The sequence below is a fragment of the Paramormyrops kingsleyae genome, chromosome 20 (genome assembly GCF_048594095.1).
Source record: "Paramormyrops kingsleyae isolate MSU_618 chromosome 20, PKINGS_0.4, whole genome shotgun sequence".
NCBI lineage: Eukaryota > Metazoa > Chordata > Actinopteri > Osteoglossiformes > Mormyridae > Paramormyrops > Paramormyrops kingsleyae.
The window spans coordinates 20,512,489-20,530,227 of NC_132816.1; the positions used below are offsets into that span (position 1 = coordinate 20,512,489).

General features: G+C 49.2%; 4 protein-coding genes across 5 annotated transcripts; 2 read left to right on the forward strand and 2 right to left on the reverse strand.

The window, feature by feature from the left end:
- Positions 1-206: 206 nt before the first annotated feature.
- On the reverse strand, positions 207-4,561 carry LOC111848400 (uncharacterized). The gene is made up of 5 exons (XM_023820362.2): positions 4,053-4,561; positions 2,588-3,613; positions 2,021-2,131; positions 1,818-1,934; positions 207-1,384 (listed from the first exon to the last, which is right to left on the reverse strand). Exons 1-5 carry the CDS (start codon positions 4,072-4,074, stop codon positions 1,356-1,358), a joined length of 1,305 nt encoding a protein of 434 aa, XP_023676130.2. The 5' UTR covers positions 4,075-4,561; the 3' UTR covers positions 207-1,355.
- Positions 4,562-4,576: 15 nt separating this feature from the next.
- Positions 4,577-8,625, forward strand: si:dkey-21c1.1 (protein FAM104A-like). The gene is made up of 3 exons (XM_023820364.2): positions 4,577-5,413; positions 6,051-6,165; positions 6,773-8,625. Exons 1-3 carry the CDS (start codon positions 5,397-5,399, stop codon positions 7,034-7,036), a joined length of 396 nt encoding a protein of 131 aa, XP_023676132.1. The 5' UTR covers positions 4,577-5,396; the 3' UTR covers positions 7,037-8,625.
- Positions 8,626-9,089: 464 nt separating this feature from the next.
- On the reverse strand, positions 9,090-16,117 carry tepsin (TEPSIN adaptor related protein complex 4 accessory protein). 2 transcript variants are annotated; one of them, XM_072703316.1, is made up of 15 exons: positions 15,933-16,117; positions 15,620-15,727; positions 15,413-15,488; positions 14,917-14,989; positions 14,613-14,704; positions 14,415-14,508; positions 13,948-14,015; positions 13,616-13,697; positions 13,405-13,476; positions 12,782-12,967; positions 11,972-12,152; positions 11,773-11,886; positions 11,522-11,663; positions 10,926-11,060; positions 9,090-10,654 (listed from the first exon to the last, which is right to left on the reverse strand). In XM_072703316.1, exons 3-15 carry the CDS (start codon positions 15,449-15,451, stop codon positions 10,136-10,138), a joined length of 1,797 nt encoding a protein of 598 aa, XP_072559417.1. In that variant the 5' UTR covers positions 15,452-15,488; positions 15,620-15,727; positions 15,933-16,117; the 3' UTR covers positions 9,090-10,135. The 2 variants fall into 2 exon arrangements, with proteins under 2 accessions (XP_072559417.1, XP_023676128.2); XM_023820360.2 differs by lacking the exon at positions 15,933-16,117 and having other exon boundaries at positions 11,585-11,663; positions 15,620-15,709.
- ndufaf8 (NADH:ubiquinone oxidoreductase complex assembly factor 8) lies at positions 15,822-17,081 on the forward strand. Its single transcript, XM_023820365.2, has 3 exons — positions 15,822-15,961; positions 16,083-16,193; positions 16,767-17,081. Exons 1-3 carry the CDS (start codon positions 15,881-15,883, stop codon positions 16,785-16,787), a joined length of 213 nt encoding a protein of 70 aa, XP_023676133.2. The 5' UTR covers positions 15,822-15,880; the 3' UTR covers positions 16,788-17,081.
- Positions 17,082-17,739: the final 658 nt, after the last annotated feature.

Here is a 17,739-nt window from a genome sequence, read left to right on the forward strand (position 1 = left end):
ATATATTTTAACAAGACTTATGTTTATCATCAAAGCAAGTGTAAACTTTATCAAGTGACAACTGTCAAGTATTAATTACACAAAGACCTTAGAGTAAATATACAACGAAACGAAACAAAAAACGTATTCTAATCCCGTCAGTATTTGTTTCCATGTGCAGACGGTCATTACATGTTAACAAATACATAAAAAAACACAGTACTGTAGTCTTCTTAAAGAAATTCTTTACTGGTCAGGCAGTGACACCTGCTGGAAATTGCAGGTAAAACGTGACGAGTTTAACGTTGATATTCTGGTATTGGAAGGACCATGTACTTTTAAGTAGGATACTTAAACACTAGCCTTCTGTCCTGGTGTTCTATGCCAATGCGAGAAACAATAATAATTTAAACAATAATAATTTATAGTAATTAATTTAAAAAGTAGGCACTGTGACTTTCAGTACATCTGGACTAATGTAGAAATACAAAGCTTCCTAGTGCATAGATTCTGTTAGACACGGTGGTGAGAAAAGCAAACAATGAAATACAGACATGATGGCAATCTCCCTACATATCTATGGTGACCTTTTGTTACACCACATCAAACCAAAGTGAGACCAGAGTGAGTCACCACCACCCCACCCTTGCTGGCAGTGGCCAATCAGATTTAGCAAACAGTAAATACAGGTTTCCCATTCCCTGACTGATGCTGTCATACTGGGTCTGGTCACATGACCAATTCATTTAAATCCTTCCTCACAAACAGGTAAAGTAAAATGTTTTCATAGAAGCATATACCATCATATTGGGCACAAGGCACTTCATCACTGGCCACGTTGTTTCATTGGTTCACAGTCGTCCTTTTCTTTCTGAGGTAGTTAAAGAGGCACTATGAGGGATTCTCTGCTGCTAAACATTTTCAGTACAATTCACAATATTAATAGTTTTGCACGTAGCGGTGCACGAAAATCAATGAGCAGAAGACACTTTGGCCAGCAGTGGAAAAGAAAGTGTCTCCGCGCTTCATAAAGCAAACCAAAGTTTGTCAGCCATGGTCTCAAATGCAGACTGAGAAAGGATTTATAAAAAGTCTGTAATTGTTTCAATCTGTCTATCTAAATACTAAAATCTATAGTCCAGACTGATAACATATGTCTGACTGTACTTTCTTCTGAGTGAATATGAGGGAGACTTACACAGACAGTAGACAGCACTGGCTAATAACTGGACCAGTTAGGATAGTCGAATAAGAATGAAAACCAGCAGACATGGCAGTAACAGAAGCTGAGATCCCTGTTCTAAGTGACTGTATCCTGGGTCAGAGGTCAGCCACTTCTTGGGTCAGAGGTCAGAAGTCAACCACTTCCTGGTGCTTCAGTGATATTTTCTCCAACGTTCCTCCTCTTGCAGTGAAAAGGGAGAAAGTTTTACATTAGTAAGTTTAGGTATAATTAGAAAGTGTAATTATACATTTACAGTAATTTTAGGCAGAAGCTTCTGACGCGCAACTTAAACTGATTTCAGTCAAGCTGGACTTCAGATCCAACCTTGTATATAAACGAGTGAAAATGTGACAGAATTTTTAAACAGACTCAGTGACAGACATATAGAAAAAGAACCTTCAACTGAGCAGGTTATATTAGGTGCAGTTTGGGGGTCTTATCCTAGCAGGAAGTGGAAGTCTGTTTATGCGACCACTCAGGGTTCGGGCTGGTGTGCGGTCCAGCAATCAGTGCAGAACATTACTGAAGGACCACAGTGCCCAGACAGTCCCGCTGGATTTACTGTAATGCAATTAACACAACGAATGGGGCTAGGAGGCAGCAGTGTTCTCACTGAGGCGGGGGTAACTCCACACGTAGCTCAGGACACAGTAGGTAGTCAGCAGCATGGCCACCCCACCAACCCCGCCCCTTCGGACGTCGATGTACCGGCTGTAATACCACCTCCAACCTGCGGGGGGCGAGATGCTACATTAGTATGTTTGTACGTATGATAGACAGGTGAACAAGCAGAACACAGTCAAAGCAGAAGCTCACCTCTCTGCAGAGAAGCCACACCAGCCCTGGGGCTCGGCAGAGGTCGTGACATCAGCCACGAAGGCAGTTCGGCAAGCCGCACATCCACAAAGGCTCGCTCTGCCAGACACCCTAGACAGAGAGAGAGGCTTTTAGAAGGGTGCTTCACGCTGATGAGCATCACAGCAGTCCAGCACCAAGCTCTACGCTGCTCAGAAACTCTACATCCATCAGCATTTCGTGGTAACGCACAGCACGAACAACGCCAAAAGTGAGACGCTGTTTTTAGATGGTCATCCGTGGCAAAGGACGATGGAAAATGAGAGATCACACAATTGTTTCAGTATCAGATTAAATAACAGGTCTGAAAGTAACTGAAATCCATTAAAAATGCAAATAAGAACAACAGTACAGGTGACTGATGAGCATTTGTTGGGTTGCAGCATAAGACCAGGCCTTCATTGTAGAAGCTGGAGTGGATGAACCATGAAGCCAAGAGCCAGAGGGCCCATCCATGCAGGCTAGAAGCAAAGGATCACTCGCTGCTGTCCAATCCTACGCATGCACCATTCGTCCGGCCCACTTTACCTTGAATCTCTGCCGCTATTGGCTGAATCTGAGGCGAATGTTTCTGCACATGCTCAGTGCGGCAGGGCCGTCGGGGAAGCATGGAGAAGCTTATACCGCGGTAGGCCAGAGCCAGCTCGGGCATCCACTCCAGGCCTGCGGGACGGGGGCCTGCTGGAGCTTTGGAGGGGTTCAGAGGCGAGGTGTGTGTGCACGCTGGGAGCGAGGAGACCATGGGCGTAGGGACCTTACACATATTATCAACAGCAGACAGAGGTCTTAACTTATGCAGAAGGACAGTCTCTGTAGCCAAGGCTGAAGAATCCAGAGGTTTAAGTCCAAGGACAGCAGGTTTGACCTTGAAGGCCCCTCTGGTGTCTTCAGCATCACCGCCCACACAGAAGAGTGACCCACTTGGGCCTTCAGAGCCTAAAATGCCGCTGGCAGGGGTTCGAGCAGGGGGCTCTGTCTGTGAGGCTCCGGATTTCCTTTCTGCTTCCACAACACTCTGCCTTGATGAACTCGGTGGGGACTCTTGAGCCACAGTCTGTTTCGCCTTGTTCTTCATATCTTTCTCTTTCAGCTTGACTTTCGTTTGCCTGCCCCTTGGGTCACTGGCGGCTTCCCCCAATGCTTCATTGCCCCTGTGTGCGGACCGAAGCAGATTTCTGTTGTCACCAGGCAGATTTCTCTGGGCAGGACTGACTGCTTCTATTCCCCCCTTTCCAAGCTTCGAGGTCATCACCCTCGGACCGCCATTAGACACGCTGGATTTCCTGGACTTCTTTGGGGAGACTTTCGGGGAGAGACCAGTGTTTTTGAGCAGATTTGAGTCAGGGGGCCTCTCTGGTGCGGTCGTCACAGTCTGCCCCATGGAAGAAGTGCATTTGGGAAGAACACCACTGTGAGATGAAGCTGAGGTTTGGCAGCTGTCCAGCTCCTTGGCGATGGGAGCCAATTTGCAGTGAGGGAGGTGAGTTTTCAGCCTTTTGAACAGCCTGCCACAATATGGACACAGCTGCCTTTCAGCTGTCAGCAACTGCTGATCTGCACCGGAAAAACAAGCATAAAAGCATGAACAGGAATGTCTTTGTTACAGCACCATACAAAGGTAAATATATTTTATATTCGATTAATTAAATTTTTAAATCCATTTTAAATGCCTGCTAAATGTGAATTTTGATATTTTATAAAATGTGTTAAATAAAAAAATATTGTTAATTACTGTAATGAGTACAAAAATGTAACGGGATTTTAAAGGTTGATTCGAGATACAGTGGGTGCAGAATATCACAGTCCTGTTTTTAAAAGCCTCTTAAAAATATCATTAATTAAAACGGTTATTTAAGAATAGCACTTTTAGTGGTGAATAATTTATAGACCAGGGCCTAAATTCAGTATAAGTATTTCGCACATTAATCTCATAAATTGCAAATGGATGTCATATTTTAAGCACTGGAGTAAAACATTAAAATCTGCTACCTACCTGAAGTCATGTCTCCATTCATTAATTAGTCTTTATAAAATTATTTATAATTTCATTTGTAAACTTCCGCCACTTAAAAAGAAACTTACTAATGGAAACTTAAGTTATTCTTTATTGTGCAGATAACAGCGTGCCATACATTATTTAAAGCATTAGAATGATCAGTCCTGTCTTCTTAGCTGTATTTGAAGCTGACTGTTGATAACCTGAATCACACGTTTGTCTGCATGTAACATGGCACGCACTGGAAAAGCACGTCATTCAAAGACCATGAGGGTGTCGCTGGCAAATGCCTGACTGAATCGCAACACGAATCTTTACGTAACACCAGAATATCTCTCAGATATTTATATGAAAGGCAAATACAGCAGTTGAGCTCATATGTTTCCTTTCTTTGGCAAAGTGGATTTGTTTATCACAAGGCAGGCTGCGGGTAACCGTGCTGCCGCCGCCGTGCCCGTGCCCGCAGCCGATTGCGACGTGCCCCCGCACGCCTCCTTCCTGGTTGCGCAGCCGTGACGTCATGTAAACAGCAGCAGCTGTGTGGACAGACGGAGGTCCGGGGCCGATCGGGCTGGGGGGCGCATTGGGGCGTGGAGGAGCCGGCACAAAAAGCGCCGCTTTCGCGCAGATCGGCTGCTTTTTTGAATAGGGGTCCTCCTTCTGCTTAGCCATGGACATCTGCGTCCAAGCTTGGGGGATTTATTAAGCCGGGGACGGGGGCGCTTTTTTGCTGAGGAGTCCCTTCGTCGTATTTACTGTTTCACTTTTTTGCTCTGTTTATGCCAATCAGATACGTTTAAACGCAGATCGGCTCGTATTTTGCTATTTACCCTCTCTTTTTGCGTTTGGCCGTCCAGACGGGGAGTTTGCTCTGTGTCGCCCGTCGCCGTCCCCTGTCACCTGTTTTCCGGGGGTCTTCGGCGTTTTCCGGTGGCGCGGACTTCGGTGGACGCACGAGCCTTAACCCAGCGTGCCGTGAGCCGTTTTGGTTTATATTAGTTTTGTTGTTGTTTTTTAAGTCCGGTTGTGCGGAGAGGGCGGATCGGGGCCTAGCAGAGTGACAGTCTCAAGGAAGCCGACACTCAGACGCCGACGGCCAGCTATCGCCGTGCCTCGCTGACGCCTGAAGAAAAGCCCCCTTCCGGGGTTGATCTTCATCCGGCCGGACTGCGAGGGCATCTCGGGGCGATCCGTGATGAAGGACGGCGCTGAGCGGCTGTAGATCGATCCCGGGACCAGCTTTACCCACCGGACCGTGACTGAGGTCTGCCGTGGGCGGCAGGGAAGCTCTTCATCTTAGGGCTCGGACGGGCGGCCGGCATCGGCTGGCCAGCGATTTAGATGTTAACAGAAAACAGGTAAATTCCACATTTAGTTCTGTCTCCTCGGCTTCTGTTGGTGGTGGACGTGTGCAGTTATTTATGGCCCAGGGTTTGCCTTATTATACATATTTATATGTAATCGCTTATATATGCTGTGTTGCGCGCTGTGCTCGGGTCGTGACCGTGTGTCTTATGACAAACTGGAGTATTTTCCCTGCCGGAGGTGGCATGCATTTCGCCGTGAGGAGGCCCGTCTCGGCCGGCCTGCTCTCCTGTCACGCCGGTGTCGCGCTGACGAAGATGAGCTGTATGTATAAATAAAATCGGTCACGCCGTGCCGTGACTCATCCGCGCCTTCATGGAGTCATGGGCCAGGTGGCGGGGCCTAATCGGGACTGTCAGCTGGCTCCCTGTGCCACACCAGGGCGCATAACGGGGGTCCGGTCTGTAATTACTCTCCCCTGGTGGTGCTGTGTATTTTGAGCGCCCTGCTGACGGCCTCACAGTGGCGCCTGGCTGCGTCTGGCCGGGTGCGCGTGAGCCCGCGTGTGTGTGCCCGCGCCCGCACGCGCGTGCCTGAGTCCTGCAGGTGCCTACAGATGCCCAGGCTGGTATGCAGTGCTTACCTGAGTGCTCCCCTCCCCCATCCTCCATGCTTGTGCGCCCATTACAGGAAACGGCGGCGCAGCTGTGGCAGCGACGACAGCCAGACTCTACCGCAGGCAAAGAGGTCAGGGGGGTCTCACCCCCTGTTCACCGAGCTGGGTCACGATGCCTGGGACTCTGAGGTGAGCTCCTGCCCCCACACACACAACCGCGCTCCCTGCTGCATGCTGAGAGAATCTTGTCTTGTCTTTCTGAGAGGTGCATAGGCAATGCAGAGGTATCAGTGCCCCTCCTGCAGACCAGCAATCTCTCAGCCCCCCCCCACCCAAAAAAGGGCGTCACTTTGTAGTGCTGAGTTTTGAGCGATGGCAGGACAGCTGGGTGTCCCTGTTTGGAAGGCTGGCCCCTGACATCTCTCAGGACAGGGCAGACGTGTCTTGGCTGGGTCGCCAGGTCTCATTTCGGGCCTTGATTTCCGCTTAACAGTATGTGGAGGAGTCATTCTTAGCACTGATACCCCTGTCAAGGGCTGATTAAAATACAAGGGTTTATGTTTATTTAAAATTGATGTGCTTGATGCAGTATTTAATCAGATTTGAGTGTAACAGTTTCTGCTGTAGTCTGTGCCTTGTCTTGTGGAGAAACCTGAACATTCACTACCTTATTGTCATATCAGGTTTTGTAGTTGCAGGATAAAGGATAAATATTGGGGTTTACGAGGCGTGTTTATTGATGCCGAGATCCGCCCCATGTTTCCCCCTGTTCGCCACTGTCTCTGAACGTGTGCAGTCGTGCAGCAGTGACAGCAGCGTGCTCAGCAGTCCGGAGCAGGCCAACGGTGGCACCAGCACCAACGTCGGAGGCACTAACACCCAGTGCCCGACAGACAACAGGGGGAGCCGGTCCACCCCCGGGCCCTGCAGCCCGGCCGGCCCCGCCCACCACGCAGAGGAGCCGTCCGTGAGTCTGGGTTCCTACCACCACATCAATCGAATCCTGCGGGAGGCTCATTTTGCCAGCCTGCAGACCCGTGGCCACCAGGGGGCCTCGTGACGACCCCCCCGCCCTGCACACACACCCTGCTGGAGAGGACCCGACCTGAACCTCGCACGACTTCCTGTGCTCAGCCTAACAACTTCCTGTTTTTCAGCTAATTTAGTCTATACAGCACTTACTGGTTTTGTTTTTGTTTTGTTTTGCTTTCTTTTCCCATGCGTGAGTGGGGATTGTGCTCTCTGGTGTAATATCTCAACATGGGTGCTAATTCTAGGAAAAACATTAATGTGACCATTGTTTGCAATAATAACAGATACTGAAATGTGTTTGGGCAGTTTTTTGCATTTGTCAAGCTGGGTGAGAGTGGCTAAGGTTTGGTGTTGGGTTGGTGAGCTTTTCTGGACAGCCGATCCAAGTTTTGTTTGGTAGGTCTGGTTTGTTTCATGTGCAAATGTCAGTCAGACAGCCAAATGCCGATAGGCCGATGGGAAAGGAGTGGGTGGTCCTGATAAAGAAGGGGCAGGCCACTTTTAAACTCCACCCACTGGCTCTGCGTGTAATGCTTCTCATTTTAGTGAATTCTAGCCAAAGCTGTTTGCCTTTAGCTTAGAGTACTGTATAGTGGTCAGAAGTTAATTAAAAAATAATTTAAAAAAAACACTTCGGATATTAGGGTTCCACATCAGCACATGGAAAAATAAGGTTTTGGAGGACTTGGTGTGAGCTTTAAGCATCTGCCCTGTGGGAGGCGCTATTGAGTATCTGCGAGTGTGATATGGAGGCAGACCCTGGTGGCTCTTTGCCGCTGTTCCAGTTCCTGTTTAGGGGGGAACATTTCAAGGCGAGCCGCATGGGGCTGTTGCATGTTTTCAGCTGGGATTTGCACCCCCCCCCCCCCTCCCCTCATAGCACCTTAGCCATAATGCTCCAGTAGAGGGGACTGTGGTGCTGATGCTGAAAGCTACCCCGACAATGCACCTCTCCCCAGTAGTGGCGTAGCAGAAGGACCCAGAGTGCACTGGGGGTGTTGGCTTGTCTGTAGTAAGACAGCCAGGTGGGGATGTTTGTGAGAGGATTGTAAACCTGTCAGCTGACTGGGGCGATAGGGGTTGTCTGCCTGACCACACGCACAAAAGTTGTAGCACTCGTGCTGTTGAATGCCAGTGGCCCATGATTTCACTGAAGTCCAACAGTCCCCCGGGCAAAGAAGCCACCCAGATGGGATCATAAGGGAGGCGTGGCTACTGCAAATTATACTGTGCAGAACCATAGATGCTAACATTAATTGGATGGTCTGCCAGCAGCCAGGCAGGTAAGCATTTGTCCATCCAGCCGATATTCAGATCAGCATGTCTGCCCGCACAGCATTGATAGAACCCTTATCCCTTTGACCAATCCCGTTTCACAAGGTGCTCACACAGGCTCCGCCCCCCTCCCCTATCAGCACTCTGTGCTGGCCTTCCCTGTCACTGTGTTCTGTATACTTGTTGGGGTGGGGGAGGGTTAAATTTAAAAAGCAGCATTTGATTATTCATGTTTTGTATTTACAATTGTACATTGCCTTTTGGCCTACATTGAAGTTTAGGATTTTTTTTAAATCCATCTCTTACATTTGAAAATAAAATTTAAATTTTTGGTTTTTAAAATCTCTCCTCTTTTGTAACTGGTTGAACCCAAGTCTGTCTGTCTCACATATTTTTTGTCAGAGTGTTTTAGCACAGATTAGCCCTGATGGTTTTTACATTTCGATCCCAGTATATTGCAGTAGGGGTGTCTGTTACTCACCCAAGCCACATTCTTCCATGTAAAAGTCCTCCTTCAGCATATTGCAGTTACCTGTATGGACTAGCATTCATAATATACTAACACACCACAGCTCTCTCCTGCCTCCTAGCGGTTTGTGATGGCAGCACGTTTGTCATATAACCCAGGGGTGGCCAATCTTATCCAGAAAGGGCCACTACAACTCCGTAATTAGATTACTAATTAGAGGACTGACTGGCTGAAGAGTCATCACTCCTAAAGGTTATCCCAAAAACCTGCACCCACACCGGCCCTGTGCTGATGAGACTGGACATCCATACAAAGGCATATAACTTGAGACCAAAAATGTCTTTCCAGATAATTTATTCTAAAAGTGTTTTCTTTACCGAAGTCTTTGCAAGCAAAATATTTTTCTCAACTCCCGCATCCACAAACAAGAATTTGTTCGTTGACAGGAAATGCTGTTAGTCCCTATATATAGACAGGAAACATGAACTGTGGAAGACTAAAATGGAGAAAGGGCATATTTCACACCACATAGCCTGTAACCATGGAAGCCTTATGGTTGCCAAGACACACGGAGGATAGCATATCGACAGGGCCCTTCCGAGCAGTTTGCCTGGTTAACTTGGCTGCCGCCCCTTAGTGGTGAACCTGAGGTAATCAGGGTGGCTGGCTTGAGAACTGCCACCCCTCACCTCTGCCTTTCTGTGGGGTAATATGCATGACGGGGATGGCCGCAAAACAGGATTTCTTTCTTAGCCGGATAACTTGTCGGATTTAAGGTAGTCTGGTCTAGATGTAAGGGAACAAAAGATAATGTCCATTTAGGTCAGACTACCTTAAATCCAACTAGCAATTGGACTAAGCAAGAAATCCTGTTTCGTGGAACACAACACCCCCCCCCTCCCCCCAGTGCTGCTTGCAGGGGTATTTCCAAAACCTGCAGGAGTCCAAACAAACACTGATGAAATGTGAGCAAAGACGACGGCCCCCCAACCCATCGAGGACGCAGAGTAACGACGGTCAAGAAACAGAAGTGCTCCACAGTTTGGAGTCACCTTCAAAGAAAGGCAGGTTTTGTGAATTAGAACTGTTACAATAACATGGTAAAAATAGTAACGGAACAGAAGGACGAGGAGGGTGATGCGGCCGACAAGGTGTCTCCAGCGGCGTGATCCCCTCTGTGCAGGAATCCGCATGGTGGGTGAAGCAGCCCCCCTGCTAACAGTAGCCATGTAGGGTTTCACAGGCTTCCCTGTCTGGCTGCAGTCTGACAAACATTTGTGGTGCAAATACGCAAAATAATAATAAACCCTGATTTATCATCTTAGTGTTCAGGTACAGTGCATTCTGCTTTCATTAACACCAGCAATGTGGGTATCTCCCATCCTACGTGTTCAGGAAGGAAAAGGCAGAGAGCTGCTGGGAGTCCGGGGGGGGAGTGGACCTGCCAGGTTGGTGCCCCGGCGACGGCCGCTCTCCGCTGCCCCCCACGCCTGCCGGCGGAGCTGGGGGGCACACGTGCTTGCTCCTGGTCACCAGCTCCATGCCGCTGAAGAGAGACGGCCTTCCTGCGGCAGCGGCAGAGTGGAGGCCTGCCTGCTCATCGTGGTCCTCGAAGTCAGTAGGCCGCAATAGCTCAGGTTCTGACATCTCGCTCGGGGCCTCGCGGCCGGTGCTGTCCGTCTCCGGCCTCCCCCTCCCAGCTGCTGAGGCAGCCTCATTTTGGCCGTCCCCAACCACTGGGTGCGGCGCCCCCGCCTGGCCATCTGAGGCTGTGCCTAGGGAGAACACAAGGGCTCCAGGCAGCTTGGAGACGCTGTCCAGTGGGGGTGGGTCGGTGGTGGTGGGGCAGGATGCAGTGTCTGGTCTGACCCCACCCATCAGAGCCTCAAACTGCCTGAGGAGCTGGGAAACACATCCAGGTCAGAGGTCACCAACACACACAGATGTAAAATAACTTCTAAGGTACTCCTCTTTGTTCAGCATCTTAACTTGTGCTCATCACATTTTTTAATCTTTTCATTGAAAAAAAGTCTGACATATTCAGCTTTTGTTAAATAAAGTGGGTGGACCAAGTAATACAAACACTTCCGGTTACTGTTTTGAGGAAAAGTAGCATTTCCTGGAACACTACAGATGTAAACCAAGTCCTCGTCCATCTTTTCCTCAGACTTACCTTTGTTGCCTTGGTGCAGACGGGGCCTGGTGGACCCTCACTCAACCGGACCAGACACTTGTGTGTGGCACCAAACATGTGGTCCAGGGACAGCAGGTCAGAGGACATCAGGCAGGCGATGGCACACAGCGCCCTCTGGTGGCCAGAGCAGCAAAGCACATGTCAACACAACTCACACCGAACAGGTGGCATTCTGTATTACAACTCCAGAGCTCAAGGGCTTCCTTCTGCACTTTTTAAAAGCTTATTTTACACAACAACCTAATATCTCTTCATCTAACAAAAGTATTAGCTGAGGGCTATCACTGTGAACGTGTTACACCAGTTATCCATCCTGTAATGGTTTCATTTCAATAGCTTAAGGTAGAGTATCATTGATTATTTTGTAGTACTGATAATCCACTTCTGGATTATTACATTTTTGCTTCACAAATGATGAAAAAACTGCCATTAATGATACATAAACACACTTGCAATACATTTATATAATTACAGATTTTCCTTTGACTAAAACAAATGAGGAAATTCAAATCTAGTTTTAACTTGACGTCACTTGTCACTCTGTCCTTTGACGGCTCTTGAAGCTAATGAATTACGCAGGGAAAGAGTAGAGCGTAGTCCGCTCTGGGGTCACGGCGCCTGGCGCTCTGCCATTGTACCATTTGGACCAAGTGGATGGGCTCCGGCAACCTTTGGCACAGCAGCTGCAGTACCACCTCGCAGTTCAGTATGGCGCACCTGGGTCGGGACAGATGCATGATGGGAGAAGACGTAACCATGACCTGAAACATTAACGGAATGACCAAGCTAACTAAATGACACGTCCCCCCCCCCACAAGAGACTGACTCTTTGATGAAGTGCTGGGACTCCTCCCTGGACAGGAAGGCCTTGGAGCCTTCGGTCAGGCTATTAATGAGCGCCACCTCCTGGCCACAGTCCCCCGGGTGCATGGCCTCGGCCCTGCGGACACAGAGGGGGCGGAGTGACGGGCATGTGCGCTGCATGGCGGTCACACACCGGCGGGCTTTGAAATGGACACCCGTACCGCTCTGATAGGTCCCCGCTCTCCCGGCTGGCCCCCGATTGGCTGTCCGTCCCAGACCTGCCGCTGCTGCCCACCAGCGACGCCCGGCTGGCATTGCCGTTCTCCTGGGAGGAGTCGCGGGAGCTGTGGCCGCTGTCTGTGTCCTCCCAGCCCCCTCCTGCCAGGCCAGGACACCTCGGAGCTGTTGTGGGGGGGGGGGAGGAAGGTCACCATTGCCGGCGACCATGTTGTCTAGGTAACCGCACATGTTGGCATGACACGTTTTTTTTTTGGGGGGTGGGGGTGTAGATCAGAGGGGCCATACATGCGCCCACCTTATCATTAGCCAGTGATATGTTTTAAATCGGTGAGTGACAGGGAAGGTGCCCAATCGGCTTTCATCTGGGGCCCCTATGTTCATCCCGGCGTCTTACTGAGCACGTCAGTGTGTTAAACTTACCCTGTGTGCCCCTCGATACACCACGTAGGGTAAAACCATGTAACCATGTATTTCTGAGTATTCACAACATCTTTTATTCATTATTATGCACTTAATATTACAGAAGGTAAGATCATCTGCTGAATTAATAAACATGAATGTGGGGCAGAGGCGTAACTTGAGCCCAGACACCAGTGTCTGTATGTGCCGAGTGTTTGATTGAGGTGTCGTGTTATTATGGGGGGGGGGGGGGGGCACATCTAAAAGAACCGTGATGAAGAACCTTCAGCACTGCATGATGCCCACATGATGCCCGCAGCTGGGTCTGCTGCAATGCCATTAGCACCATTTCTCTGAGGTCTGGTAGTATGACGCTTCCCCCCCCCACTCACCTTTCAGCCCATGGGGGGGGAGGCTGTAGGCACATGCTGGAATCGCCACCTCCACCGCGACAGAGGGCACTGCCACTGCCTGGTAGCGGTTGTCACGGAGTCGGATGCCGGGGTGCTCAGCCGGCGGGAGCACGGCGCTGGCCACCACCTCAGCTGCCTTCTGGATCTTGTCCAGGAACCCCCCACCTGCCAGAAGCAGGAAGTGACACCATTACGGGTCACGTGACCATGCTAGATGCATGGACAGGGAGGTCATTTAACATAAAACACCCTGGGATTCTACAGGAGACAGTGACAGGAGATTAATCACTAACCCAGTGCATGCAGAGGCTCAGCTGACCCTGAATGGACTGATAGACAGGCAGGCAGGCAGGCAGACTCAGGCAGACAGACTCAGGCAGACAGACTCAGGCAGACAGACTCAGGCAGACAGACTCAGGCAGACAGACTCAGGCAGACAGACTCAGGCAGACAGGGAGACACACACAGGCAGGCAGGCAGGCAGACACACTCAGGCAGGCAGGTGGGCATACATATAGGATGGTGGACAGACAGGCAGGCGGGCAGACAGGCAGGCAGGCGGGCAGACAGGCAGGCAGGCGGGCAGACAGACAGCCACGTACCTGAGGGATGCTTCCCAGGGCTGTACCCGAATCCTTGCATCCCCGACGTTATTGCCGACTCGGAGCCCATGCCTGGGGAGGGGGACAGGGACAGGAGTCAGCGTCACCTACGCTGTCCACTCTGCGTAAAGGCCGGTCCGCTGGCTGCTACATTCTGACTGCAGTTTGTAATCCCTGCCGTGAGCAGCTTCGGGGGTGTGGCAACTCTCACCCATCGGGGGTGTGGCAACCCTCCGCGGAGACGGAGCGGCCTGCGGGGACACGCTGTCTGTGAAGAGTTGGCTGGCCAGCTCCTGGAGGAGGAGGTGCAGGAGAGACACGGAGTAGAGCGTGTGTGTGAGAGTGAGAAAGAGGGAGAGAGGGACCGGGTGAGGAGAGCACCATGCTGTCTCCACAAGCAACAGGCAGGCTGTTACTGACCCCACAGTAACCAAAAGAGCAGAGAGCATGGAGGACACTGGCACACGAGGGCCACAGACACTTAAGGTCTGCAGAGGATCTTAACATGTCAGATGATGAGAAACATACACAGCGGGGACTGACCTGTGCAGCAAGTCGCACTCTCTGGTACAGCGCCGCGCCATGGATGGGGTCTGGGGGCCCACTGTACACTGGGGGAGGCAGACCCATACATTCAGAAGGTTCTAACCTCTGCTGTTAGATACAGGGTAGCCCGAATGGGGTGACAGCCCATCACGGGGCACTCATGCAGGCATGAAAATAGTCATACGGTCCATGCAGCTGTTAAAGCGACAGACAGGTGTATGAAATGCAACAATATCCTACCTAGTCTACAGTCATTATGCATAATGTTTTATGCTATCAGTTATGAGAGTAGGGTTAAAAATTCTGGGAATTTTCCATTGATTCCCATAAATTCGGTAATTCCCATGTTTCCAAAATTCCTGAATTTAACTTCCCATTGAATGGAAAGTTTCTAGAAAGTTTCTTTGCAACCCTACACAACAGCAGAGCGGCATGTGTTATAGTCACCGCCAATACCATCCCACCTGTCACTTCCTGGATGAAGGTGGCGTTCCGGCGGAGTTCCGTCAGGAAGTGAAGAGATCCAGTAACACAGAGATGCTGGAGGATCTTCAGCACCTGAAACGTTCGAGGAGAGCCAGCCAGAAACCTGTCAATATCTGGAAACCACTTCCACACACAGAGAGTCCCTTTTCCCTGCCTGAAGCTAAGGACCCGCTCACCTTGAGCTTCACGTGACAGGACTCTGTCTGCAGCCGCTCCAACAGATACTCCAGCAAGCACTGACAGCAGCCCACGGACTCATGGGAGATCTCTGTCATGCTGGTCAAGATGCATGTCAGCACTTGAGGTCCAATTCAAATACTGCCAGCACTCTCTCTTTAAATAATTCTAACAGCTTTTATTTGGCAGAAAGGTCCATTAAGTGCAGCTACATTAAGAATGTCGCTTTCACACGGGAATATAGTATTATACTGCTGCATATATGATGAATAGTTATATTACACTGATATCTGCAAAGGATACTTCCGATTTCTTCGAACAGATAACCGGGGCAGGGCGTTTCGTCATCTGCCGTGGCCTTCATCAGAGTGGGCACCTATGACATGCATCGCATAGTCAGGACTGACCGGCTGTCCCGAATCTCTACCCTGGCGCGACCTCGGGGGGACCCCCACCCCCCAAGCAAAGCCTTGAGAAACACTGACATTACGGGTCAAAATGAAGCGCGCAGACTAACGTAGAGCCCAACAACATGCCGCTTCGAATGGTCAACCAGAAAGTTTGAACGGAGAGCATAATTATACGGTGTGGACGTGGTGACCAAGCCGCGGAACGTAGTTATAATAAGCAAGCAATTATCCGCACGGAGGACTTATTGGGATGGATCTGTAATCTTGCTTGGCTAGTTATAAGAGCATTAAGGTCAATAATTAATTAAGACACCTTTACATGTAAAAACAATCAATGTGGCTCGAACAAAACTAGCATTTTAATTAAAATGAACAGTCGCCGAACCTACTTTTTGAAGGAAAGCCAGGCGTTCCATAAGGGTTGCCATGATGTTGCACTGTCAGAACAGTCCGATCTCCCATGGCCTGTGGGCAGGACCAGCATGAACAGTCAGCCAAATAAAGACCGGAACGTCAGCATCCTTCAATGTGATTGGGTACTTGAGATCGTAATAGTTGTGGCGGCCTATGGAATTACTGATTGACGTCCGCTTTACCTATCGGAACAGGCCATTTTGTTCCAGGAGGTGGGACCTCAAACTCCAGACCGACATCATGGCGACGTCCATATGGATGGGTGGTAGGTAAACAGAAGGCGCTCTCTTCTGCACGAACCAGGTGTCACCCGGTGGTTAAAGCAAACAAAAAAAGTTTTTTCTCATATATGCATCATTTAAACCCGATAAATTGACGTCCAAGCAAACTATTCGTTTCGTTAATCGAAAAGGCACAAATCAAAAGCTAGCTGGCATAGCACAATGTCAGGCGCGAACGTATGGACGCGAAGTCGGGAGAGAATGAAACGATTACCGGAGCTGTTTGCCCAGTGTGGCCCAGAGGTGAGTCGACTTCTGGCTTCTGCCAGTACGAGCTCAGAATATAGCTAGCATTTTAAATGAGACTATCTGAAGCTGTCATAATAAAAGTCCCTAATAGCGTACTAAAACATTTCTAATGCAGGCAACAGCTTACGGGAAATGCGTGACTGCAACCACCGCAAGTAAAGAGGAGCTGAGAAAGGACCTTTGCATAAGAGAATTTGAGGCACTGAAAACTTGTATACTTTCTGCGGTAAGCAGTTAAGCTACCTTTAACTGCTCCGTCGTCACTCATCTATGATCAGGCAGCTGCTGAAGAACAAATGCGGCTGAAGAAACTAAGGCTGGGAAACTGATCCTAGATCAGCTGTTCAGTGCAGTGCTGGAGCTGTGGAGCTGTATTTAGGACAAGTTAATGAATAAGGGCACCAATGACCTAGTCCAACACTCCAACACGACAGTTTAACTGTTGTCAAATGCACTTCCGGATTTTTAACGGATTTCAGTAAATAATACAGAAAAACCCTTATAAACATAATTTTTAGCTTTCATAATTTAATCAAATGCTTAGAAAAGCGATTCTGTAATTTCTCAGTTATGACACCCTAGGCGAGGTGATTTTATGCGGCTCTATATAGAGAATTTCCCTATAGTATAATGTATCTGTTTTTGTACACTTACAGAAGGTTAGGTTACAGTGAGGCTACAGTAACATCCTGCACTAGGCGCACACCTCTCTGTACAGTGTAGATACGTCAATGTTCAGCATCTTACACAGATTCTTTCCAGACGCAGCACCTTGTTCACATCTGTCATTTTCTGACAGGCTAAGAAGACTGTGAAGTAGCTACCTGCTAAAGCCAGTGTCCCCTATTGTAAGAAGAGCGCCTCCCACTGGATGTCAGTGTCATGGCATCGGATCAGCTGTCACTGCTGCACGCGACGCACCGACATTCCTGAAAAGGACAGTATAGGCAGTAATCTCAGCTTTCATATGAGGCGACATTTCTGTACAGGTGTAAAGTGTAAATATAATGTACTGTGTGGGTGTAAGATTGTTCCGGTTGTAAAGCGAAAGCACTCCCAAGACGTGCATTTGAAATGGTTGGCCAAATGAAATAAATTGTAGTTTACGCCTGAATCCTGCTTTGAATTAGGCCCGGAAAGCTCTGTATGTGTGCCGTGTTCTCATTGATTTTCATTTCGGCGCCCATGTTATCAGATGAGGGCGGCACGCTGCCTGTGTGAGACGCAGAGTCACCTGGGGAGCTGGACTGGCGCCTGTTTCTCATTGTCATACTGACATCATTACCAGCAACATTACATGACCGTCACCTTTCACTATAGTTTCAATCTCTGGTTATATATCACATACATGAAAAAATGTAAATATTAATTTCAACCATCTTGGCACTTCCATGTTATTAAAGGAGAAATTAGAGGCTGCCTTTGTACCAGAGCAGACAACCCAGTCTTGGCTATAATTATAATTATTATGTCGATAAGTTAACAGAACGTGAGGTGAAGTGCAGTAGATTTCAGGTATGCTATCTAGCTCCAAGTGAGGGTACACAGAATAACGTGACTGCTTGCTGGTCAACTTTACGATCTTTTCTAACTTCAAATATGCTATCATTGGTGGTCGTTATCAGAGGCATGCTCATTGTAGAAAGATGGGGCTGGCAGTGGTGACGCGCACCTTGCATCCGGTGCTGGGTCACGGGGGCGGCAGCCATACGCGCTGAGATATGAACCGCGATGTTCAGGACGGACACATGAAAAGCAGCTTAATTGATAGG